The sequence below is a fragment of the Haliotis rubra genome, unplaced genomic scaffold, assembly GCF_003918875.1.
Source record: "Haliotis rubra isolate DU_JTF1 unplaced genomic scaffold, ASM391887v1 Scf191, whole genome shotgun sequence".
In the NCBI taxonomy this organism is placed as follows: Eukaryota; Metazoa; Mollusca; class Gastropoda; order Lepetellida; family Haliotidae; genus Haliotis; species Haliotis rubra.
The window spans coordinates 406,220-433,351 of record NW_025765903.1 but is presented as its reverse complement, the minus strand read 5'-3'; the positions used below and the strand labels follow the sequence as shown (position 1 = coordinate 433,351).

The 27,132-nt window shown below is 46.1% G+C and overlaps 2 protein-coding genes across 2 annotated transcripts in view; one reads left to right on the top strand and one right to left on the bottom strand.

Annotated features, from left to right (window-relative positions):
- The first annotated feature begins 71 nt into the window (after positions 1–71).
- LOC124274467 lies at positions 72–25,735 on the top strand. The gene is made up of 10 exons (XM_046709828.1): positions 72–297; positions 2,260–2,352; positions 3,106–3,188; positions 4,310–4,508; positions 5,627–6,216; positions 6,559–6,646; positions 21,809–21,966; positions 22,131–22,143; positions 22,714–22,841; positions 25,160–25,735. The coding sequence occupies exons 1-10, from the start codon at positions 198–200 to the stop codon at positions 25,544–25,546; spliced, it is 1,839 nt and encodes a 612-aa protein (XP_046565784.1). The 5' UTR covers positions 72–197; the 3' UTR covers positions 25,547–25,735.
- LOC124274466 overlaps positions 12,005–27,132 on the bottom strand; it is a 30,165-nt gene continuing 15,037 nt past the window's right edge. Inside the window, exon 11 of the mRNA XM_046709827.1 lies at positions 12,005–12,017. The gene's annotated coding sequence lies outside the window, so the exon portion shown is untranslated. The remainder of the gene's footprint in view (positions 12,018–27,132) is intronic.

Here is a 27,132-nt window from a genome sequence, read left to right as displayed (position 1 = left end):
GGGAGATACCAGCGATACGCATGCGTCTCTTGCGGCTGGTTTCGCCTTTGACCTCTGTGTGACGTCACAGATGTAAACTTACACACGTGCAAAGGCGATGATTGACCGGACAGGTCGCTGTCAAGTGGAATGTGATGACTTGATGAGAACTTCACACTTCCACATGTCGACAGTTAGCCCGGTGTAGATTTTACAAGATGAAGAAAAAAGACGACAAAGATAGGCCGTCATCTTCTACAGCGAAAGAGGCTGTTGATGCCACATCTATTCTGAAGAAGTTAACTCCCAAACTGAAAAGGTACTGTACTGTACATTTCTATCAGAAACTGGGGTGTTTTTTCAGACCAAACACACACAAAATGTCCCGAAAAAAATATGTTTTTTGTATTATAAAAATAAACTGCCAGATGAAAGCATGTTTTGTTCTTGTGTTGTGGATGCAACATAAATACAAGTACAACATAGATCAATGCATTATTCTAAATCATTAAGTGATAGTCTTTTTGTAGTCTATGTGATTCGTTCAAACATAGTGAGTGACTAGCTATTGATTTGGATTTTGACGATTTATTTTTTAAATTACCTTTTATTTAAATTTGTTACTTCATAAGTCCTGTTATGTCAAGTCAATTAAATTCTTTTCTAATTAATACCAACATCACTGATGCGGAAAGCAAAGTATTTAGGTGTCTTCAATAATTTGAGAGGGTTTTTTATTCAAATAACATTTAGAGTTTTTATACAAATAAAATTAACACAAAAAACTTGTTGATGCTTGGTTGACTTAAATGTAATGATCCACTTGTAATGTCATTTTCCCAAGGATCAGGAATATTGCTTAACAACTTTTGATAGTAAAAACCTGGACCTTTCATTTTATATCTGTTCTTACAATATTCTAAACTTATATTACAATTGTGTAGTCTTTGTGCAATTTTTTTTTATTAATGCAAATTTTCAGTTTCCACAACACTGCGATGGAATTCATTTTGGACCATTTCATCTCTTTTTGTTACCAAAAATCACACAAAAGACATGAATTGTAACATACATTCATCATGTTTGTATTAATGTACCTTTCAATAATAAATAAAAGTAATCTTAACCAGTTAAAAAAACATCATACATATAGTTAGGGTAATTCATCTGGATACTTCAATCTTTATTTGCTGAATTGTGTTTTAAAACTTTTTCATTGGAATCACAAATAATCACAAAGAACACTCGCCTAATGATATTTTTACTATTTTTGCCATTGTCCAAAGAGGTAAAAAACCATAAAATACAGGAGTGATGTGTTGGAATTGAAGGTATGTGCACTAAATGCATACAGTTTTGTTGTGCATATTTTAATTGTTTTTAATTATGACATCCTCAAATATACTTTTTTTTTAAAACACAGAAATATGCACATGAGTATTGCATGAGGTTCAACTCTAGTACACAAAAATGAATTTTTTAACTGGCAAGATAATTCTTGAAGTTCGTGTGCTTTAACTACTGATGCTGTTCATTTTCAGATGAAAATTACAATTTGAGCTGTTGACTTTGTTGACTTGGACAGATTTCAGTTCAATATGAAACTTTTGAATTATTTTTATGTATATGTGTTTCCATTGAAGTGGTCATAGAATACATATCTACAGGAAATCTATCTGTTTTAGCATGAATACTCAGTTCAGGAATGTATGTATAATTAAAAAGCTACTCAAGGAACTGAAGAATTTTATTTCAGCTAGGAGACCTCAAAACATGTACAGTGAAACCTGTCAAAACCAGCACCCCAGGGGACCAAAATAACATGCCAGTTTAGACAGGGTGCCGGATTAGACAGTGACGATCATTTTCCAACATGGCTGCCATTTACACTTGTCAATCTCTCAATCTAGAGTACCGAGAGGAGTGTATTGGATTAAGGGACCCTGATTGGACTGCTCATACCCATGCCGGCTTAGAGCGTTTGATTCATCGCGCAATCACTACGTCCTGATTGTCTAGTGTGCCAAGAGGATTAATTAGTGCGTGTATTGGATGATGGGTCCTTGATTGGACTGCTCATACCCATGCCAGTTTAGAACAGTGTTAATTGCAGTTAAAATTGCTTGTTGGGACCGGAAAGTCGTGAAGGAAACACAAATAGACAGGTGCCGGATTAGACAATGTTTTAATGATCATAATATCGTTGTAAAATGGACCAAAATTATATTTCTGAATAAAATTACTCATGGCGTTTTTCCTAACAATTGATGTTGGTGTTACAGTCGTTCACACATCACCAGAGCAATGAAGACAAAGCTGGTATTTCCCAGGGGAATTCTAGACAGGTGTCCACCTCAAGCCTTGAGAAGACAGGTGAGAGCAGGGATAAGCATCTTCTGACTCGGGTGGTTGTTGTCATGGAGGATGATTGACATGGAAGGGACAAGGTGGTTGTCATGGAGGGTGATTGTCATGGAGAAGGTGCTTGTCATGTAGGTGATTGTCAGGGAGAAGGTGGTTGTCAGGGACAAGATGGTTGTCATGGAGGGTGGTTGTCAGGGAGAAGGTGCTTGTCATGGACAAGGTGGTTGTCATGGAGGGTGGTTGTCAAGGCGAAGGTGCTTGTCATGTAGGTGATTGTCAGGGATAAGGTGGTTGTCATGGAGGGTGGTTGTCAGAGCGAAGGTTGTTGTAATGGAGGATGGTTGTCAGGGCGAAGGTGGTTGTCATGGAGGGTGGTTGTCAAGGAGATGGAGATGTTTGTCAGGGTGAGAGTAGTGAGAGTGGTTGTCTAGGAGATACAAATGCCTGTCAGAGAAGGGATGGTTGTCAGCAAGATGGTCGTTGTTAGGGAAAAGAAGGACTGTCTGTCAGGTGGTAGTAAGTAAAGGGGTGGCTGTCAGAAAGGGGGCAGCTTTCAAGATGGGGTGATGGGGAGGGTTTGCCAGAGAGAGGGTTTTCAACAAGAAGATAGTTGCCACGTGGAAAGGTGGATTGGTGTTTTGGATAAAAGGGAGGTGGTGCAAATGGTTGTGAGAAAATAGGCACAATCATGGACACTCATCTTTAGCTATTGGGGATGTCGCTAAAATGAAATATCTCCAAAAGCTGCTTTACAAATTTCAGCAAGTCGAAAGTCAGTTGGTGATGAGCAAAGACCAGACTGGTACGAGGATCTCAGTGACGACCATGTCAGTGCCTTCAAGGAGGTGAGTTGTCTCCCATATCAGTGCCTTCAAGGTGAGTTGTCTCCCATGTCAGTGCATTAATGAAGGTGAGTTGTCTCCCATGTCAGTGCCTTCAAGGTGAGTGAGTTGTCTCCGAAGTCAGTGCATTCATGGAAATGAGTTTTCACCCATGTCAGTGCCTTCAAGGTGAGTTGTCTCCAATGATAATGCATTCATGAAAGTGAGTTGTCTCCCATGCCAGTGCCTTCAAAGAGATGTGTTGTCTCCCATGTCAGTGCATTCATGGAAGGTGAGTGGTCTCCCCATGGTGTGTCTCCCCATGTCAGTGCCTTCAAGGTGAGTTGTCTCCCATGATAATGCATTCATGAAAGTGAGTTGTCTCCCATGCCAGTGCCTTCAAAGAGATGAGTTGTCTCCCATGTCAGTGCATTAATGGAGGTGAGTTGTCTCCCATGGCAATGCATTCATGGAAGTGAGTGGTCTCCCATGTCAGTGTCTTCAAGGAGATGAGTTGTCTCCCATGTCAGTGCATTCAATGGAGGTGAGTTGTCTCCCATGGCAATGCATTCATGGAAATGAGTTGTCTCCCATGCCAGTGCCTTCAAGGTGAGTTGTCTCCCATGGCAATGCATTCATGGAAGTGAGTTGTCTCCCATGCCAGTGCCTTCAAGGAGATGAGTTGTCTCCCATGTCAGTGCATTAAAGGTGAGTTGTCTCCCATGGCAATGCATTCATGGAGGTGAGTTGTCAGTGCCTTCAAAGAGATGAGTTGTCTCCCATGCCAGTGCTTTCAAGGAGATGAGTTGTCTCCAATGTCAGTGCCTTCAAGGTGAGTTGTCTCCCATGCCAGTGCATTCATGGAGGTGAGTTGTCTCCCATGTCAGTGCATTCAAGGAGATGAGTTGTCTCCCATGCCAGTGCTTTCAAGGAGATGAGTTGTCTCCAATGTCAGTGCCTTCAAGGTGAGTTGTCTCCCATGCCAGTGCATTCACGGAGGTGAGGTGAATTGAAACAGTTGGTTTGTTCCCGATATCGTTACATTCAAGGTGTTGACTTTTCTGTACATTAGAAACATTGAATCATCTCCCACTGATGTGTGGAATACACAGAGACAGGGTGACATCTTCTGTTGTATGACCCAGGTATTCGATATGCTGGATTCGAGCCACACCGGGACGTTGAATGCTGACAGTCTGTACGAAGGGCTGCGACGCGTGGACAGTGAGATCACACGGCATGAGGTGGAGGATGTGCTGCGAAACCTCGACAAGGATGGCAACGGAGAAATTGATTTTGAGGAATTCCTTTTTCACATCAGTCACCAAGGTGACCAAGAAACTGGTGAGTTATCATGGTGATGGGGACATGGCAAGTTGTCACAGTAAGGGACCGTTCATAATATATGGCTAGGGGAGGTGATGATGATTTTTATGGAGAAGCATGTACAATGTGAATGACCCCCCCTAAAATTTATGTACAAAATAAGTGAACCCCATGCATGTCATGTACAAAATCAATGACCCCCCTTCCCTTACCATAATTTCTAAGCATAATTTATGACAACCCACACACCCCCAATGCGTGTGTACAAAATTGATGACCCCTAGCTCGCCAGAACAAAATGGGTGACCCCAGAACGCGTGTGTACAAAATTGATGACCGACCTAGCTCGCCAGGAACAAAATGGGTGACAAACCCAAACACACACACACACACACACACCCTTAAAATCATCATTTACCCCACCCACCCTCCCCACCCCATCTAGCCATAAATTATGAATGGTCCCCAATGATGGAACATGAATAGGATGTAGTCAGTTATCCTAGTTACAGGGGAACAGGTCAAGGGAAATAGTCAGTTGCCCTAGTTACAGGGTTACTTGGCCATGGAGATTATGAGTTGCCATGAAATTGTGGGGAACAGGTCAAGGGACATAGTCAGTTGCCCTAGTAACAGGGTTACTTGGCCATGGAGATTGTGAGTTGCCATGAAAACAGGGGGAACAGATATAGTCAGTCTAGTAACAGGGTTACTTGAATGGACATAGTCAGTTGCAGGGGAACAAGTCAAGGGATATAGTCAGTTGTCCTAGTAACAGGGTTAAGGGACCATGGAGATTGTGAGTTGTCATGAAAACAGGGGAACAGGTCAAGGGACATAGTCAGTTGTCCTAGTAACAGAGTTAAGGGACCATGGACATAGTGAAATATCCTAGTTACTGGGGAACAGGGCCAGATAGAAATTCGGCTGTCATCAAAACAGGTAAACTGGACAAGACCATGAGTTTTCATAATGAGAAAACCGAGTTATTGTCATAGGACAGAGCATCATTGTCGTAGTTGTAGTGCAAATTTGTAGACAAGTATTTAGGGCAATGGTAAGTTTCATTGTACTAAGAGATAAATATTTGATACATTCTTTATACATATGAATATGTATGTGGATGTTACCTACAGATGGTGAGGAGGGTTCCGGACGTAGGAAGGCCCTCACCAAGCGCCAGCGGCTGTTCTACACTGCCATCACAGAATTTCATCTGAAGCGCACCTTGGAGACCATCCAGAAGGCACATCTGGCTCGGGTCAACCAGCCCCATGTGTTGAGTCACTACACAGCAGGTGCACGGCTTATCGGGCTAACTGACCGCCAACTGGCCATGGAGATGAAGAGGATGCAGAAGAGCATGAAACAGCAGGACTCTCCGTACGCTAAGCCACTACAACTGGTGGTCAAGGAGGGAGGGAGGAGGGCGGTCAGGAAGGCAATCAGGCCACGGAGGAAGCCAGGGCTTCCTGCAGCAACAGCAACAACAGCACCAGCAGCATGCAGTGACACAACCCCAGTCACAACCCAGATGAGTCTTATGAAGCAAATGGCAATGCAGCCCACTATCTGCATCCCCAGTGCTGGGCCTTTGCCAGCTCATGGCAGCCAGGATGTGAAGGGCAGTATGACCTCAGATCAAAAGAAGGTTGGATGGTCCGGACTACGCACCAAACTCCAGGACACCCCCCAGCCTAACGTCACCTTTGATAATGACCTGAGGGTGGGTTACACTTACATCTCCACAGCATTTCACCATGTCATGGCTTACTTGTACACCACCATCATCCATCTTTGTTGTGAGGGTAGTGTACCTTACCCTTTCATGTATTATTTCTTGAAGGCCAAATCAGGTTTCATGTGGTCAACAAAATGGCAATGGTGTCGCTTCCAAATTTGTTATTTTATACATATTCTCTGCGACGGTCGTATTGCCCATTTCTTACCTGTCTGCATGTATAATTCTCACATACTGTATTGGATCTTGCATGAATAGTAACAATGATAACAAGTAATAAACTGCCATGTTCTTGAAGGATGTCAATGTGTTATATTTCTTCCACAGGAATCTTTTCGAATGCTGTCAGAGAGAGGGAGCATCATGTCCAAGTTGCCAGACCTCAACAAGATATTAGCGATGCGAGACAAAATTGGTAAGAGTGTGGGTGGGGGAGAAGAGGTGACTCAGAGTAGGAATGGATAGTGGATGGTTGGGATGGGTTTTTATTTAATTTGAGGAATTGACATCGGGTGGATATACCCTCCAATGCATTGATCATGCTATGTGGAAAACCCCACTGAAATGGGTGAATGAGTGAGTGAGTTTAGTTTTACGCCACTTTTAGCAATATTCCAGCAATATCACGGTGGGGGGACACCAGAAATGGGCTTCACACATTGTACCCATGTGGGGAATCAAACCCGGGCCTTTGGTGTGACGAGCCAATGCTTTAACCATTAGGCTACCTCACTGCCCCTCATGTAATATGACCTACCTCTGGAGTGTGTCATGTATGTGACCTACATGTGACATGTGTCATGACCAAACTCTGATGTGTGTGACTTCTTCATCGTCCTGACGAGCGAACACCTTAACTACTGGGCCACCCCAGTGCCCCCACTGAAATGAGTACATGTACCATTACAATGCATGACCAGGCTGTCTCAGTGTTTCATTGCTACCCTTGGGATTGGATTTGTCCCTTGCTTTGAAACCTGGTTGATCCTGGCACAGTTCATGAACACACCAACCCGAGTAGTATAGGGAATGGGGGTTTTGGACCAGGTCCAACAAAAGCCTCTGCAAAGCCTTATTTGTGAAATAAAGGCTTTGGCGGACCCTTGATCCAGCTATCATTACCCCTACTATAAAAAAGTTTGAGACGCCAGCCGGATACGAACTCCACATGTCCGCACCACTTAACCGACTGAGCTACGGGGACTTGGCTGAAGTATGTCAGTTTAACGGGTCTATCCTGGGATTGCATCATCGCTCCACGTGCCGCTATGCCGCGGTTGACTGGAGGTAACATTGTGCCGCATGCGGTACGATCAATAATTCCTGTCTAACGAGTCCTCTGCCTGGCCCATCCCTCAAGTAGTACAAGTTAGGCTCGTCTGCTTTGATGTCCACTTTATCTATGTTGTAAGTTTTGACTGACCATATTGGGTCAGTGGCTCGCTTCACGACTATCACCCTCGTGTTCCCCGGCTGATATAGATACCTCACTAGGGCCCTATCTGGTATCTGTTTCTCTTTCCACCGCAATGGAGCAGCCGACTCTGCCACTATTGATTTTAGTTTGATAAGCGTCTGCCGGTTTCTTGCGGTGAGACGGGTGACTTCATGGTTGATTGCCGACACCACCTTAGGCAACCTCGCGACCCATTCAGTCGATCGCTTCCCGGTTGGCCATCTCCCTAGCATGTTAAATCTCTCAACTATGGCTTGGCTGCGATGGGCTCCGGCCGTGTTTGGCTAGCAGTTGTGACACGACACCCATGAACTCCCGCCCCGGGTCAACTTGCAGCTCTGTTGGCCACGCCAGCGGACCTGCGTTTGTATATACGCTCGAATCCTCCTGGCTACCTGGGCAGAATCTTTTCATGGGTCAAGGGTTCGGCTTCCTTTGTAGCGACTGGCTACGCACGTGCACTACGGTTAAGGCATACTTGTACCTCTTGTCGCGGGTAGGGTAGGAATAGGAGGTCGGCCTGGTGAATGCTATTAGGTATGTTAATACCAAACTTCCTTCTAGGCACGTGAGCGTGGTGCGGTAAATAGATCTGCCATAGGGCTTGTTTTTCAAGCCACGCTTTGGCCTCCCTCGGGTACTTTCGCCATTTTAGCCAGCTTATGTACAGCTAGCTCCTTTCCAGTACCCACGGGCTATAGTAAATAGCCTCAAACTTTCTCTGGTTCCGTGACATATATATACCTATGTCCTTGGTTCATTTTCTCATGCCCGTGACGCTGCGATGCGTGTTTATCCCATCAATAGCTATCCAACGCTTAGTGTCCATCGGCGACAGGGACGCGTCTTGTTTATAGTCAGTCCAGATATCTTATGCCCATCACTTCTAAGTGTGTTCATTTTATGTCTAAAGGTACGGGTCTTGAACAGGGCTTCCTTTGAATCTGGCGTGTTTGATGTGTTGTTTAACCACGTACTTCTTAACACCCTTAGCCTTCGGATCTCACCATTGTCGGCCTTCAGTATGGAGTACATCTTAGGCCTCAAACCTATGTACTCGGCTATGGGCGTGCCAGCACACTCGTCCTTCATCTTACCTAGGACCTTTTTATTTACCGTGCTGTGTATGGCATGGTCCTTGGGGTAGTCGCTGGTGTCATACAAATCGAGGCGTTTTTCATGTCCTCATTACACGCCCTCCGCTTGAATCTCCATCAGCAGGGAATCCGGTGTCAGTGTACAGCACTTCACACCTGTCGTCGTACTGTTTCTTAAGCTCGTTGTAGTAATATGTTGAATATCTTGCTACGGTTGAATGCCGGACTGGCTATCAGTCTCCTGAGCTTGTCTTCCTCATTCGACCGAACCAGCTTCACGGTCACGCGTTTCCTCAGGTTCTCCATAGTCTTACCAAACACCGAGTTGTTCATGAGCTTATAGAGATTTTTCTCAAAGTCACTGGTGGCAAGCTTTCGGAGGTCTGTGAACGATGTACTTAGTCTTATTCATTAAGTTGGGCACGAAGTTTTCAACGCCTGCCACCCGCCCACCTAATAAGTTATGTTGGTACTCAGACATCCAGTCTGGGTTAACCCTCATACTTCGGGGCCAGGGGTAGCTGTTGTGTGATGTGTGTAATGCCTTGGGGTATTCCAAGTCAACCTCGAGGATATAACCTTTGTTCGAATCTGGTGCGATGCTCATAACATCGACCTCCTGTGACGCCCATTCGAATCCCCCTGTGGGTAGATACTGGCTCATGGCCCACCCGTACAGGTTGTTGGCATCGAGGTAGAGGATGTGAGTGGTTGGCTTGCTCGGGTCGTGAGCCCTTCACGTATTGATTATTTGCTTTTCGGCGTATCGCTTTGGTTGCCATGGAGATCCCGCCGCAAGCCTTTCTCAATGAATAGGTGCATGTCGTAATCGGTGAGCAATTCCAACTTAACTCCGGTCTTTTTTCAACAAGGCATCCCACGACAGATGGTGTAATACCACGCGGGTCGAAGTTTATACTGCTTGAAACATGTCTGCCTAAACGTCTCAAACACGCCGGCTAACAGCAGTACATCTGTCCTCAAGTACAGGTCGTGATAGTCACCTAGATTCTTACAACCTAGTTTATTCCATACATTAATAGCGTGTGAGTAATCATCTTGGGATATTTCCGAGTCGGTCAGATTGCTGTAAAATTCTCTGATGGGGGTAGTCTGGTGTCGGCGAACTTGGCCCAACCATCCATGTACTCATAGGGTACACACCCTTCCTCATCAGCAGGGGTCTAGTCTCGGCGCCTGTGTATCGATCGGTAATAGGGAAGGTATTGTTGGCTCTTGACCGGACCAGACTGTCGAAAGTGACGACAGTAGGAACTGAACCGAGTCAATGAACCTAAGGCCGTTCAAGCTGAAGGAGATGTATCTCTCCATGTTGTTGGGGATGCACGTTATATTACCTATCGATTTTCGCGATGGCCTGCATGATTAAGTGAGAGTCGTACCCTCTCAAGTTGTGAAAGACCACAGGGATGTTTATTGTCTTAGGGATGATTCTAAGCTTGAGGTTACACACGCTGTGTGAGCTGCTCTATACTTACCGGTTACGTGGCAGTGATCTCTCACGGAATCACCATTCAGTGGTGAGTCACACGTGGCAGTTAGTGCTACAGCCATAAGCTAGCCTGTCGGCTTTGGTCATACGCATGGGAGCCGACTCTATACAGCGCATTCCTAATAATTTTTTTCTTCCTCCCGCAAAACACTTTAGAAACCTTTCAGCCGTGCCAGGACCCCTGTACACTGCGCGGGAGCTTTGTTTTCCCATCACAACGGACGACCACGTGATCCAAACCCACAGGCTTCATGCTCTTGTGTTTTCTGTGTGAAGCTCTCACCTGTCGGGAGAGTATTGGGAGTATCCCCAACAACCCGGGCGTAGCCTCAACAGGTTTGACCAAGGCTTCAAAGTCGGTATATGATATAAGGCACAGACATTTGGTTCTTGTGGTTACCGAATTTTAGGATATTGTCACCTTCCTTAGGCATGTCAGCTTCGTGATGGCCGTCTGCCCCACACCTTGGCAATCCTCCCGTGGGATTCTAATAAATCAGCTCGTGTGAAGCCATGTAGGCAACGCCGCGAAGTGGGTCTTTTCTCTGTGTGCCGATTGGTCATACAACAGCCTGCTAAAGTGTTTTATCCATGTGTAGTGGTACTTGTCACCCTCGCTGAATCATGAATATATTGATAGCGAGGGGTTCCCCTGTCCCCAGTTGGGGTTCCCCAACGGACTGACCCTGTGTACTATTGTTGTGTTACCTTCATGCCCAAAGACATTTATAGCTAGATTATTCTGTTTTTCTATTTTAGTTATCTGGGATATGGGGGTGGGTTCATCTATACCATCCCAGTTGAGCCCATCGTCTTGGGGATAGCTAGAAAGCCTGTCTGAATGAGTGTCAGCTGGAAACAAGGCTGACCTGATAGCTACCCTCAGGCAATCGTCTCCTCTATTCTTGACGTTGACCATGGCATGTTTTTTCCTATAGTAGGGTAAGTCTAGGTATGACCTCCCCGCCTCTGGCGACGCGTAGTTAGCTATGTCTAGATAGACATTATCGATTTTATCTACAGCCCACCCGGACCCCAGGTGTGTGTAGCGTTCTAGGTATTCTCATTATCTGCTGCTTATCGAGTGACATTTTAACTGTGATCTGAAACTTGATACTTCCCAGACTGTTTAGTTCCTGGTTTATTTTATCAGCTATCAGAGGCTTGATATCTGTGATGTCTATGTTCCTATCAACATGCATGCGCCAGCCTCTCAAATAATTACCAACAAGCTCAGTCGCATGAACTGTAGGTCAATAGCTCTATTCTGCTGTAATAGTTCTACAAGCTGTGGTTTCATGCGGGAATACCGCCCTAAACCCAAATCACGTACCTCGGCTTTTAATTGTAAGTGGGAGGTTTTGCCTACGGGGCATGTGATAACAATGCGATTAACCCAGCTCTCCCCAGGTTTGAATAACCCTTGAGCCCAAGCTGTTTGTGCTTGAGGTTTTAATTGTTTTACCGTGGGAGGGGCTTGTATGTTAAGTAATCTCAACAAGGCTGGCTTCCTCATTCGAGAATAACCAATTACACCTCTCTGTCTCGCGACCTGCTTAAGCTCATGGATAGTAAGTAGCCCATAGTTGCACACACCTAAGAATATCAATCTCTAATTGGGCTGCCATAAAGGTAAAAATCATAAAATCACTAGATGGGCCGTTTCAATCCAGTACTTACACTGTTGGATATAGTATTCCTTGAAGTTGTACATGTATTCCTGTATACTTGTAAAACAATGTATCTGAGTATTGAGTCGTGATGTCCCGCCCACATGTGAAAGGCGAGTATACCTTACCACCCTCCTTAATCCATACCACTTCAATATGACCTGAAATCTGAAGCGTCCCCATAAGTTCAGTTCATCTTTGAGTATGTTTTTGACCAGAGATTCGATGCGGGTATACTTTCCTGGGGGTCAATTTCCACAAACATAGCTATACGTAGGTGTGCACAATCTCTAATTGGGTCACTACACTGCTATCTTGAGAAGTCGCTACGTTCTTTTATGTAGGCCTTTTTATTCTGTAGATGAGGTGATGTCTGACTCACGTTAAGCCCGTGAGCTTTACATAGGCAGTAGTGCCATTTAACCCCTATACCACACACAGAACGCGGCGTAGTTAAGGCTTCCCATGTGGAAACAACAGTACCCCTCAGTCCTACATTTCCTACCACAGGGTTCTTTCTTCCCCATAAGTATGTATTCACATCGGTATGGAGCAGGTCTCATGTTTAGCATACTTATATGAGTATTTAGTCTAATTGTTTACCAAATAGCGCAGTCGGTCGCTGCTATACCCAGCGATAAAGACCAGTTCACGGTCCATTTGCCCTTGGATGTGTGTGTAGTACTGAGGCGAGTGTGGGTTTATTGAGTGGTTGCAACTGTTTACCAGTTAATAAGTAGTATTCTTTAAGCTGCGTCCTTCGACATCGTGGAATGTTTGAGCGGCATGGCTCTCACGCCTGAGTTGTTCGTTAATGTAATCGATCCTCTGGAGGCGTTTTTGGCGTACTCAGCCTGTGCTGTCTGTAATTTCTCAATAAGCGAGATCGTGCGGCTTCCTTTCTTCCTGTATTTCAGCGGCGTGTGACTCTATTAGTTTTGAGAAAGGAAATTACTCGCGGAAAATGCTAGGGCATTTACTAAGCCCACCAACCATCATGGCAATCGTAGCCATCCTATATTTACTTCATAATATTTTCAGGTAGTATCCTTGTTTTACTAGGATGTCCTTTGTAGCCATCGCCATACCAAGGTTCATTATGAGCATACCCATATCCTGCAGGTTGAAATCTAGCTTGATAGTTGGTTGTTTAAGCACCATTTTGGTCAACCCGGTATCCTCTGGCTAGACTGGCGACCGCGGTGGCGTGGTATCGCGTGGATTGACGAGCGTTTTCCCCTCAGACATTATGTATGTGATATAAAATATTAAATTATAACATGATATGTGGGTTGACCTCTAATTGCGGGGAGGGTTTCTCTCCCCAGGATCCCTGTGAGGGTTTCCCTCACTGTGTATGCGTGTATATAACCATGAGATAGCCACGGCAGCAGTTGCTTATACAACCAACAAGAGTCGAGGGCGGGTGAGTCACGTGATAATTTTATGTTGGTTACACCACCGTTTTTTACCAGCAGCTACTCTCTTAGGATTCTTCTGCCTGGTGACTGTCACCTCGGGAGGGGTTCACCTCCTGGGGGTTTCCCAGTTGTTGGGGTTCCCCAACTTTGGGTTCACCTCCTGGGGGTTTCCCCAAGTGTGGGGTTTCCACCGTCACCTCTGAAGGGGTCTCCTGTGCATCCATCTATACTATTATTATTATTTTTTCCTCTCAAATTGGCAATGCTTTGCCGTGATAATCGCCGCCGTCACGGGGCTAACAACATACCATATTTGTGGTACAGCTTCGCAGCTAATAGAGCTCAAGGTGTGTTCGATAAAGGGTCTTTCTCAAGGTCTTCCCACAGGTAAAGTCGGCTCTGGGATGGGAAGGAAGTATGGCCTTAATACCAGTGTATATCTGGGTCATAGCCGATCCTATTGTCTTTGTCATCTCTGCGCCGAGCGGGACTTCATTATCTAAGCGTACAGCTTATCGATTTCTTCCGAATGACATTTTGTGAATTTTATCTGGAGTGTACTCCCCAAAGTAATGTTTGGCTTTGCCGCCAACAATAGCGCCACCAGTTTCTCTAAGCTTGTCATCGTCCACTGGCACCAACGGTTGCTCTAGCAATTCCTCACACTCCATCTTATAATGTGATAAGTAAGTTTTAGTTTTAACTATATAATATATCGATATAAATGAAACACAGAGAAATGCAGGTTAAGTTGCACCACGACAAACACTTCAAATACCATAGCTACTAATGTTAAAAAGCTAAGTTTTACTTAGCATTGCTAAGCTTTGCTTAGCTTTTACTTAGCTTTGCTTAGCTAAAACACCCTATAGGCTACTGGTTGATCGGTCTTGAGCACGAAGCTTAAGCGTGTTTAGTTTCAGCGAGCTGTTTCTTCACATCGTTCCCTATCATGTTTGCTCATCACATCGTTCTCTCTCAAACACTCTTGAGCGAATCGCTGTCCTTGCAGTGAAATAAGGCCACCATCGCGTCTGCTCCTGAGGTCTTTCAACACCGAGTTGAACTTCTGCGTTAAGCTTCAGGCGCTGTGATTTTGCGTGCCGGCCAGAGAAGGCCAGATGCGATAGCATGTCTCTCTTTTTGTTATCTCGATTGATTAATCTGCGGTCGTCCAGTATGAACAGTGTCGACTCCCTTTAAATTTCGTGAAGAGCTTTCAACCAGTCCTGCAGGCGTATCCCTGGGTCAACTTTGTATGCGTCGGGTCCGTCATCACCCAAGGTCTTTCGTTAATGCGTTTTATTCATGCCCAGAGTAGGGCACATGATAACGATGTTGTCGAACACATCCCTGTAGTACCCTCCAACATATCCAACATGAAAGCGGTCTTCCCACAGCCAGTCTGCCCACACACTATGGCAGTGTGGGTGTGAAGTAAATCAATAGATGGCTTGCGCGAATCTCCCATTGTCTATATTAAGTTGCGCGTCCATAATAGCGTACAGATATAATTTCAACTTGCCAGCGGGTTGAGCCTTCTTGGTAATCTGGATTATTTATCCCTCGCTGCCGTTGTCGACCGCTACCGTGCAGTTTATCGTCATCCGTGGATCGCATGTCCAACCATAGGGCGTACTTGGTTGTCAGGTATTCACCGATCTGCGCGGAGGATAGGTCCAGGTCTTTGGTTATGTATGGGTGTTGTTTGATGGCCGGTAGCTTTTTATCTCATCCCACTGCTGGTATGGTCTCATACCATGACTGAACAACTGGTTGGGCACGCCCTCTATGGTCACTTCCACCTTTTCAATCTTTCGGGTTGAAAAACTTCTGCAGCTGTCCCCCTCGGGCGGCTCGTAATCCTCCACTGGGACGACCAGGATACCTTTCATCGATCGGCGCCGGCATGTTTAGGTTGATATTCCACACAGTGTCGCTCTTATCACACAATACGACTGATCTATGCCTCAGTATGCGGTCGTTACAGGATGGCCTCTTCCCAGAGTACTGGCTTCGAACCTGCCTGTCCAGCTCCCGGGCTGGTGACCATGTCGAACTCCAGAGAGATGTTGTCTATGCGGCGTAACTGGCCTCATCACCGCTTGGCGTGCGCATCTACTTTACTGTAGTCGATTAAGCGTTAGCTCGTGATTCAAGCCTATCACCCAGCGGCCTGGTAAAAGCGGTAGCGTGTCCGTGAAGCAACTTCGAAGTCGGCGGCGCACGCAGAACCGGTTCCCGTGCGGCTTGGCGATGGCCTTTTCACAGTCCTTGATCTTGTCTAACTGGTCTTGCGTGAAGCCATACCCTATCGCGCTGACCGGGTTGATTTGCTGATACCTTGGTACACGTCATTGATGCGTTCTCCCTCCCTCGCTTTTCCAGAGGTCCTCGTAGCAGTGAAAGGCGCCGCTGTCGTCGATGCTCAGCACCTCGTTACCACTGATCTTGATGGTGGTTTTCTTGATGATGGCTCGACCTACGTTCGCACTAGTTGGCGTTTGTCGTTGGTGGAGGTCAGCGTGAGGTTGAACGCCAGTCGAACCGTGCCTGGTACAATGAGGTCATTCTCGCCAAGGTTTGGGAATCTAACCAGCAGAGTTTGATTCTGGTCTATCTTGCTGGGATTGTTGGTGATGGTCACCGACTGGCGACGGCTCTGGCCCCTAGAGGCTCTCTTGATCTTCTGAAAGGATCTAGTTTTCTACCGTACATTGTTATATAAATGAAATATATAAGTTTTAATTCTAAATAATGGCTGAGTACATACCTATGGACGACATGTGGGATGATAGTGCCCAGGCATTCGAGGATGACACCATATTAGAATGAACCTTCATTCTCGCAGAAGACAACGAACTTCGTGAAGCAGGGCGTCACCGGGTTTCTGATGGTTTAAAAGGGATAAAATTACGTAGAGCCGTGGGGGCGAGATTATTCAAGTTTTTTGTTGATAACAATGGCACGCGCTCGCGACTGAAGGGTAAGCCGGAGATCGATCTCATGAATAAGCGCACTAGAGAACCGCTTGCCTTATCAACACTCAGCAGTCGCCATGGGAGTGACTTTATCCGCGATGAACTAGGCTTCATAGATTATGGGAGTATACGGCCTAAGCTTCCCATTCAAGATCTGCAAGGCGTCCAGAAGCGCCACATCGGATCAAGACATGACTGATAACATTGAAAAGCTGTTGGCCACCTACCATGACAAACCCTTACCGGGTTGAATTTACCGTTCGGGAACTGCGGGGGCTGGACATGGCCATGCAAACCATTAGCGGACATCTCGTGGAACAACACGGCCAAACTGGATGCGATAGAGCGATCACATCGCCCATGAAAGACCAAACTTCGGTGAAGCTGAGGGGGCGAGTCTCTGAAAGCCACCATCGAGGAGCGAATCGTAATTTGGAAGGAAAGGAAGACCGGCTGGAAGCGGCATCCTCCTTCGAGACCAGCTTCGATCCCAGGTCAGCCGTGCGTGGAAACTGTTGATCAAGTCCTCTACCAGGACACCACGCTAGCTGACAGGATTGAGGATACTGTTCGGGAGCAAGGGATCACCATCGCCAGCATTCTGACTGCATTGGGGTTCATCATATCAACCCTGGTCGTGTCATTAACACCTGCGGGCGGTACCCCGCGCCTGCACCAAGTGGTGGAAGCGTCAAATCCTGGATAAAAAAACTTCGGGGAGGCCCTGGCTAAACTGGTTGGTAAAGGCTGCTGAAGCCCTGCCCGGCATCCTGGGTAGCATCGTCTCGTAGCTGCTGAGCTCTGGCTAAAACTGCCACGTGGCTCAGTCAAAACCTGTGGGCAGCCACCGCCGCAGTGGCGGGTCTGGTGTGCGTGGCGGCTAAGGAATTTTTAACCAAATGAGCCCCAAAGCTACCCCCACCTACCACCAGGGCTGTTTTCACGGTCGATGTGCTGCTGCAGGTGTGGGGTCACCCCACAAGGGGTGTTGGTTGAACCCTAGGCTCGGGGGGTGGTGCCACTATACCCGTTTCACCGATTCGTGGGTGGTGGGACGTGGGGGACGCTGACATCGAGGTTGGCGCTTAACTTTTGGTCCGCCATGGCTATGACTATTTCGTTGTTGTAGCCCACTACTTTCTTTATTCTCAGTTGCATATCACTCAGAGCCATGTACAGCCCCACGTCGAAGGCGTAGTCGACTTTCGACCTGGCGTATTCCAAACACGTCTTGGTAGCGTTTGATGGCACTCGGGAGATCAACTGGAGCATTGATAGCATCCTCAGCGTTGACAACGAACTGTTTCTGGCGCCGTAAGCAGTCCCTTACCGAGGATGTTGGAAGCGTGTTAATGCGTCTGCGCACTCCAACAGCCGCCACACGCGACGCGTTGAATAGAGTCGTTCAATCTGGTGACACCGACGCGAGTAAACCCAGCATGAACATTTTTCTAACCGTCCTGCGGTTGACTGCTCCACTTTCTGGACGGTGAAAGCAACACCACCTTTAAAGTTCATACGGGCATCCCTCCATTCATTACTTCGACAAAGCAAAGTCCTGACATAGTACATCTCGTTTCAGTAAATCATCACTGACTTCTTTCGAATTCGCCCCATCATATGGAATACCCAACCCATGGTTCGCCCCGGCATACGTAATCCGTCTTGGGTTTAGTTGAATTCGTTTACCAAATACGTTCAGAGGTAGGCCGTCTATTGTACTGGTTGTTTACTTGCGTCCCATGCTTTGTCCTGTGGGGCGGTAGCTGATCTCTTTGAGGATACGTCTGACCTGGTAGTACACGTGAAACATGAACACAGACTGACTCAAGCCCACGCCGAAAGTGTCGGTCAATGCCACACCACACCCGCTGTAGCGCACCACACGGCGAAGTTGAGTTGATTCTGCCAGAACTGCATAGGGTTGTTGAACCAAGCGTGGACTGCCTTGACGTTAGTCACCGAAAGCTTATACAGGCCGAACATATCTAAAAGCTGGGAGTCGAAATACATCCCATCAGCGACCGCGATCTTCATGGGTGAGAAATCTACGTCCAGTTTAGGGTAAAACACTCCAGGGGAGTAAGACACTCCTTGCGAGGATGCTCCTCCTAGGGAGTACATTTTAAAACTATTATATAATGAGCATATATACTCTAACATGTACATAACACTTCCAGGAATAACGAGCGGTGAGGCCGTTCAGCTGGCTATACGACGCGATCGATAATAATACCGGTCAACTCGAGTCGCGCACTCTGCGATATCACCTACCTACCGCAATGGACTTACATCAACGCCAGCAACAATAAGCTGTTCGTCAGTGGAGCTCGCAGCCAGATAACTGGCGGCTACTACACCGTGTGTTCTCTAAGCGATGAGGTCTTCAAACCCTGGGAGCCGAACTCAAGATGAGCGACTCAAAGCGGCACAGTGGTGTTAATCAACAACGGAAGAAACTCCTTGAGGCTCGGCCGCCATTGGCGAGGACACTCGGTATGTCACCTGACGAGATAAAACCAACAACTACCGCCACAGGCATGAAGTTACCCGACCTAGTACCGTACCGAGAGCTGTACATTCATCTCAACCAGGTGAGCACAACGGACAACATTCAAGGTGGGCACCCTTCCACTATACTGAGGGCAGTGCGGTTAAAGCGCGGAGAAATACAACGACGGTAGAACCGAAGTCGTTTTCACCGCTGGCAGTATAAGAGGTTGGCTCGGGGCAACATACCTGAGCTGATAATATCGGTGTTAGATATAAATCATAATCCCGTCAATATAGGATACCTCAGCTTAACGCTTCACATAAAATGACCAGCGCACAAGGGCCGGGGTGAAAAATGTGTCAATGTGGGGATCTCCGACCTCGAGGGACACACGCTGGTTTCGACGCTCCCGGAGTAGATGGTACATTGTCGCCTTGCAACTGAAAACAATATTTACAAACGCATTGAAGTCCCCTCCGTGGAGCCCTAGGTGATATAGTAGATACCTCAAGAGCGATTCGTCAACACTAAGTACACCCTAGTCAACACGGTGATGATAAATGGATAATATACCCATCGTTGAGGGGGTAAACTGTTCAACTTAGACGATGTTGAGAGCACTACCATATATGCTTCGTCTTCACTGAAGATGACAAGTGGGTGTTGTTACCCGATAAAGACGACTGGTTTCTTAATATTAGGCTCGGCTCCCCTCGTGTTCACGGATAACAAAGACAACCACCTAAACAAAGTCGTGAACAACGAAACCCTGCTAGTGGCTTACGCCCGACTCAGAGGCGTAAGCGTAGTCATCAGCCCAGTCGCCAGTATGGCAGCCCACATGCTATCGAGTAAACTGGGAATGCAAAACGTGACATTGCAGTTGGTGTCTGAATTCGAAGGCGTGGTCACCATCCTGGAGAGTCTAACGGCGAACTCAACACTGATCATCAAAGTCTACCTAGGGGAACAATCACGGGTGATGTCGAGATCGTGAAGGGGTCAAACTTCGGATGGCTTAAACGACACCAGTATCACGTTTGCACAGTTTACGTGCGGGTGGGTGTCGGCTCCAACACCAGTCTGCAGGGTGTCACCGTGATCGTGGAAGACACGATATCACTAACCAAGATCTTCCTACCTGGCAACATACACTTCATGGGGGTGAAGTTCACCCCTGAACTATTATCAGAAAACCAGTTGGAAACTATATCGTAGTAGTATTATAGCAATGACCAGTCATCACCCCAACACTATGCTTAACGACCCTAGGGGACACGGAGGGATTCGATCAGCCTGGTGAGGAAGGCTCATCGTCCTACACTTGAAAGACAAGCGTGTATAGGCGGATGACCCTAGCAGACTACAAAGAACCCAAATGGTTAATCAACATGATCCTCGCCGCACCTTATATCTCACTAGACAAAGATGGCTATGTCTCTGAAATTAGGAACAACGGTATCTTACTTGCGAGTTTCATTCCGAGTAGTGGGCCAAAGAAAGTCCAGCTATTAACGGATCACACGGGTAACATGTTATATTCACTACATGGTGGGTGTGATTCCCTAACTGGATCTTGGTACTATGAAACCAGGTTCCACACTCTTCATAGAAGCATATCTCAAGCTAGTAGATCCTAAAGCGAGAAGTATATCCTTTGTAATTGGGGTGGGAATAAAGTGGGACCCCATACACAATAACCAACGTTGTCATATCACATACAACTGGACCCGTATCGGGTTCTATAAGCACCTTAGTAAGCCCAATGGGGTTCTGGTGGAAATAAGGTCACGCCTATTAGACTCTCGTATATTTACCTGTACTCTTTTCTATCACTTATAAGCCTCAAGTACACTGCAAGCTAAGAATTAAATAGCAGACAATTAAAAGATATGTTATAAAGTATATTATAGGCAAACAGATTGGGTCTATACCCAGTCGTGGAGGAAGTGCTTAAGACCCTGGAAACCGTAGATTGGTTCCGCTTTGAGACAGTTATGTGATGTGAAAGCGCCAACTAGAACAAGACCGCTACACGGAAAGCACTATGTAAAAAGTACCATAGAGCTTTTCAATATCGCGGACGGGCTGACACTGCCCTTATGGCAGCCAGCATGGGACTAGGGGCGGCAGGTGTTGGGTTGTTAGCTACCATCGTAGCTACCCCGTGAGTGCTAGGTATTGAAATAACAGCTGGGGTGGCAGGGGTGTTAGGGTTGGTGCTTAAGTTTGCATCCACGCAGACTACATCGTAAAGGCGTTGAAACACGCAGCCGAGATCAGGGTTCTGGCTGAAGCAAAGCTGAACACAGTAAGTGGCGTATTTCTCAGCGGCACTCACTGACAACAAGATCTCAGAGGAGGAGTTTCGGTTCAATTCTCTCTGAACTCACAAAATATAATAAAATGAAACGAGATTCGATCCAAGTCTCGTAAGTCTGCTATCAGTGAGGACGAAAAAAAGTACATAGAACAAGCGGTGAAAAAGCCCAGCAAGCCTTTATTACAAACACCAAAGAGATTATAGGCGATTCACGTTAAACTGTTTGATTGAGGTCAATGTGGCATAGTGCCCCAGGGTAGACCCGTTAAACCAACATGCTTCACCCATATCCCCGGTAGCTCAGTTGGCTAAGAGGCGGTTGTGAGGAGGTATAACATTGAGCGTTCAGTATCCGCTGGCGTTCCAAACTTTTTATAGTAGGGGTAATGGTAGCAAGAGCTAAGGGTCCGACCAAAGCCTTATTTCACAAATAAGGCTTTGTAGAGGCTTTGTTGGACCTGGTCCAGAACCCCATTGTATATACTACTACCCGATTTTGCTGCCTGAATACTGCTCCAGAGTTTGCTTGTCTGGAGTCCGAGTAATGAAAGAACATTCATGTGTAGAATGTTCAAGCCGTACCATGTGAATATTCTCAAGTGAGTATTCTTGTTGTGTTTAGTTCAGGACATGGCAGGCAAGGAGGAAGCAGATCCCCGGGTAGCAGACGACACAACTCCACCCCCAGCCCGCCCCACCCGGCCAGCCACAGCAAAACCGAAATCTGCTGTCCGAGGCGGAACCACCAGCAGAGAAGTCAAAGAAACCAAAGCGCCAAAGGTGAAGTAAAACAGAAGACGGATACAATTGATGTTCTTGCTAGTTGGGACAAAGTTTTTAAGCTCCCGCCCCCAAATAATTGTTTTTTACAATGACAAACTCTTGGCAGAAGTTAGGGATTTCATACCTGATTTACCTCCTATACTCATCCTCTGGCAACTAAGGTTCATTTAAGGGGTGAGTTGTTGTCACAGTATGTGGAAGAATGGGCCATGATGGAATGGGATAAAGACATGTTGTAAGTGTGTTGGAGGGAATGAGTGACTTTAGTTTTACGCCACACTCAGCAATATTCCAGCTTTATTTCGGCGGTCTGTAAATAAACGAGTCTGGACCATACAATCCAGTGATCAACAGCATGAACATCGATCTGCGCAATTGGGAACCAATGACATGTGTCAACCAAGTCGGCGAGCCTGACAACCCGATCCCGTTAGTCTGGAGGGAATGAAGTGAACATACCATAGCATTTTATACCAAATTTTGCCAAAATTAATTTACATACTGGTAATGAATATTGAAAAAACTTAATCAAATAGCTTACAAAATACAAGTGAAATTCCAGGTATGTACAACCTGTTTTATTACCATCCTTACAACAGCACAGTTCTGTAAGGATCATTTCTATTCTGTGGCTAGTGATGTGTGATTGTGGCAGAATCAGTTTAACTTACAGGAGCCATTGATTGATTACATGTCAGTTTAACCAAATCAGAAGTATTTCAAGGAATGGTTGTCTGTGTACAGGTCGTGTGATGTCAAAAGGGTGGACAATATTCCGGGTAGATAGGGACAAAGTGCCTCTCCCTGCCCTGAAGATCAAGTATAAGCATCACAAACCTACCATAGAGGACTTGCCCAACATCAGGGAAAAGGTGAGACAGTGAGGGGTGTGATATCATAGAGGACCTGCCCAACATCAGGGAAAAGGTGAGACACTGAGGGGTGTGATATCATAGAGGACCTGCCCAACATCAGGGAAAAGGTGAGACACTGAGGGGTGTGATATCATAGAGGACCTGCCCAACATCAGGGAAAAGGTGAGACACTGAGGGGTGTGATATCATAGAGGACTTGCCGAACATCAGGGAAAAGGTGAGACAGTGAGGGGTGTGATATCATAGAGGACCTGCCCAACATCAGGGGAAAGGTGAGACAGAGAGAGGGTGTTATATCATAGAGGACCTGCTGAACATCAGGGAAAAGGTGAGACACTGAGGGGTGTGATATCATAGAGGACTTGCCCAACATCAGGGAAAGGTGAGACAGAGAGGGGTGTGATATCATAGAGGACCTGCCCGAACATCAGGGAAAAGGTGAGACACTGAGGGGTGTGATATCATAGAGGACTTGCCCAACATCAGGGAAAAGGTGAGACAGAGAGGGGTGTGATATCATAGAGGACCTGCCGAACATCAGGGAAAAGGTGAGACACTGGGGGTGTGATACCATAGAGGACCTGCCCAACATCAGGGAAAAGGTGAGACACTGAGGGGTGTGATATCATAGAGGACTTGCCCAACATCAGGGAAAAGGTGAGACACTGAGGGGTGTGATATCATAGAGGACTTGCCCAACATCAGGGAAAAGGTGAGACAGAGAGGGGTGAGATACCATAGAGGACCTGCCCAACATCAGGGAAAAGGTGAGACAGAGAGGGGTGAGATACCATAGAGGACTTGCCCAACATCAGGGGAAAAGGTGAGACAGAGAGGGGTGAGATATCATAGAGGACTTGCCCAACATCAGGGAAAAGGTGAGACAGAGAGGGGTGAGATACCATAGAGGACTTGCCCAACATCAGGGAAAACGTGAGACAGAGAGGGGTGAGATATCATAGAGGACTTGCCCAACATCAGGGGAAAAGGTGAGACACTGGGGGTGGATATCATAGAGGACTTGCCTAACATTGGGGAAAAGGTGAGACACTGGGGGTGATATCATAGAGGACTTGCCCAACATCAGGGAAAAGGTGAGACAGAGAGGGGTGTGATATCATAGAGGACTTGCCCAACATCAGGGAAAAGGTGAGACAGAGAGGGGTGTGGATATCATAGAGGACTTGCCCAACATCAGGAAAAAGGTGAGACACTGGGGGGTGATATCATAGAGGACTTGCCCAACATCAGGGAAAAGGTGAGACACTGAGGGGTGTGATATCATAGAGGACTTGCCCAACATCAGGGAAAAGGTGAGACACTGGGGGTGTGATATCATAGAGGACCTGCCCAACATCAGGGAAAGGTGAGACACTGGGGGTGTGATATCATAGAGGACCTGCCCAACATCAGGGGAAAAGGTGAGACAGAGAGGGGTGAGATACCATAGAGGACTTGCCCAACATCAGGGGAAAAGGTGAGACAGAGGGGGTGAGATACCATAGAGGACTTGCCCAACATCAGGGAAAAGGTGAGACACTGGGGGTGATATCATAGAGGACTCTGCCCAACATTGGGGAAAAGGTGAGACACTGAGGGGTGTGATATCATAGAGGACCTGCCCAATATCAGGGAAATGGTGAGACACTGAGGGGTGTGATATCATAGAGGACTTGCCCAACATCTAAGAAAAGGTGAGACAGTGAGGGGTGGGATATCATAGAGGACCTGCCCAATGTAATGGAAATGTGAGAATTTGAAATTGTGTCAGTAAAGGTCTGCCCAATATCAAAGAAAAGGAGAGACGATCAGGGTGCGTCATTACAGAAGTCCTGACCCAAATCACAGAAAAGTTGAGACATTGAGGGCAATGATGTCAGTCTGCAGTGGTTGACACACTGCACATGTTGTGCCCCAGCATGTGTCACCATGTCCTGAGGTCACCACACTGCAGGTTTTGTTATGCTGCATCTGTTGGTGTTTCCCTGCTGCAGGTGTTGGTGTTTCCCTGCTGCAGGTGTTGGTGTTTCCCTGCTGCAGGTGTTGGTGTTTCCCTGCTGCAGGTGTCGGTGTTTCCCTGCTGCAGGTGTCGGTGTTTCCCTGCTGCAGGTGTCGGTGTTTCCCTGCTGCAGGTGTTGGTGTTTCCCTGCTGCAGGTGTTGGTGTTTCCCTGCTGCAGGTGTTGGTGTTTCCCTGCTTTCCCTCTGCTGCAGGTGTCGGTGTTTTTCCCAGGTGCTGCAGGTGTTGGTGTTTCTCTGCAGGTGTTGTCTTGCACATATCACATATCATGATCGGTGGTGTCATGTCATGTTGCAGGTTTCCAAGGCCATTGATGACTACTACGAGAGTCTACGGCAAGCCCATGTCCAGACTGGGTTGGACCACTGGGACAGAATCTATTCTCACCGCATCCGCTCACACAAACTGATGGAGAACTTCCGTGAAGTGTACCGAGCTTATTCCCCACACAAGCAAGAGGAAGCCTTTGTTGTATGTCCGTGGGTTACTGGACCATTCCGACACATTCCCTCCCCCAAAAATGGCCCTCGCTCTCCTTCTGCCACCCCGTTTCACAGGCAACAGATTGGGGGACGGAAAAGTCCTGACCACGCTGCCCACAGTAGCCGGTCATCTTGCACTGGTCGCAGCTCTCAGGAGGGCCGAACATCGAGGGGAGAGAACAGGCCAGTCAGTGCATTCTGAACACTGGAGCTTTTCAGCCCATTATATACTGATTACTTTAATCATGTGCTTCATGTAATAGTAGGGATAGTAGAACACAAATCATATATATATTGAACATTGGCCTTTCATATTCTTGTTAATATATTCATGGAAAGAAGCTATATGAAGATTATTTAGTTATATTATTAAAGTTGAACCTTTTTAAAATCACTTTTGTTGTAGATGTACTTTTTTTAAACAGACTGATGCACATGTACATGTAGAAGGTACAAAGTAGTTTAGTTTACACATGGTGTATGCTCTTTGATATGTTGTTGTTTCTTTTTTCAACAGAAAACAAAAAGAAAAACTATAAAAAAATCATATGGTGGAATAAACCCCAAATATATAGAGTAATAATAGGGAGGTCAGATGTACTGTCAACATTATTGCCCATTGAGTGTTGTCCATGTACACATTTAACATTGACAATACTCTGAACATTAATCAGTGCATTCACATTAATAATAGAGCCGTCTACTGTTCATTGAGTAAATGATGACGGACCTAATGACGGACCTCCAGTGCCACGCTCTGGTGCAGTGATGACTTGGCATAATGTGACTTGTCCTAGGCTAAATTGTGTATCATTCCAGACATTTCTCTGTTAAATCAGAAGAGACTGGCCTAATGCAAGCTTTCCATTGTTCTCTTCATATTGTTTTGCATAGTTATATATACACATGGAAAAAAGTATCGCCACACTTGCGACTTTTACCCCTCATGTTGCCATTGTGTGACATGTGGATGAAGTTGAATACAAGAACTACTGTATGGCATGTCAAAACACTTTGCATAAATAGTAGTAAGACTGTAATTATAACCAAAGGCTCTAATCATCTACACACATGAGAAAAAGTATCACAACACTCGGATTTTAAATCCCTATATAGCCATTTATATTCATATCATAATTATCTTTGTTTGTATGATTATTTTGACCCCTCAAGTGCACCGTACATTGATTTTAGACTGACTGACTGAATTTGGTTTTACGCCGCTTTTAGCAATATTCCAGCAACATCACGGCAGGGGACACCAGAAATGGGCTTCACACATTGTGCCCATGTGGGGATTCGAACTCGGGTCTTTCGGAGTGACAAGCCAACGCTTTAACCATTAGGCAATCCCACCAACCCTTGATTTTAGAAATGCACATGCTACAATAAAAGGCAAACATCACATGCAATACATGTAAAATATCAACAAACTAATGATATTAAGGACCGACAGCGTTCAGGTCGACCACGAGTGACCACTGCAGGGAGGATGCAGGATACAGATCACGAAGCTTGCAAAGAGAGAATACTATTTTATTGCTCTAACAGTATAAATAATATTCCTATAAAAAATAATACTAAAAAATGTACACAAGAATGAGAAAATTGCAAAAGGTCATCTTACAATGAGAAACTGACCATCACACCACAAACGCATGCATGACCCTAAACACCTGTGCATGATTAACTTCATGATAAGTAACACGTGTGGAATGCTGATAGAAGTAGGACATCAACTAGTGTGATATTGTAGTCACTGCACAGCTGTACTGAAGTGTTCTAATG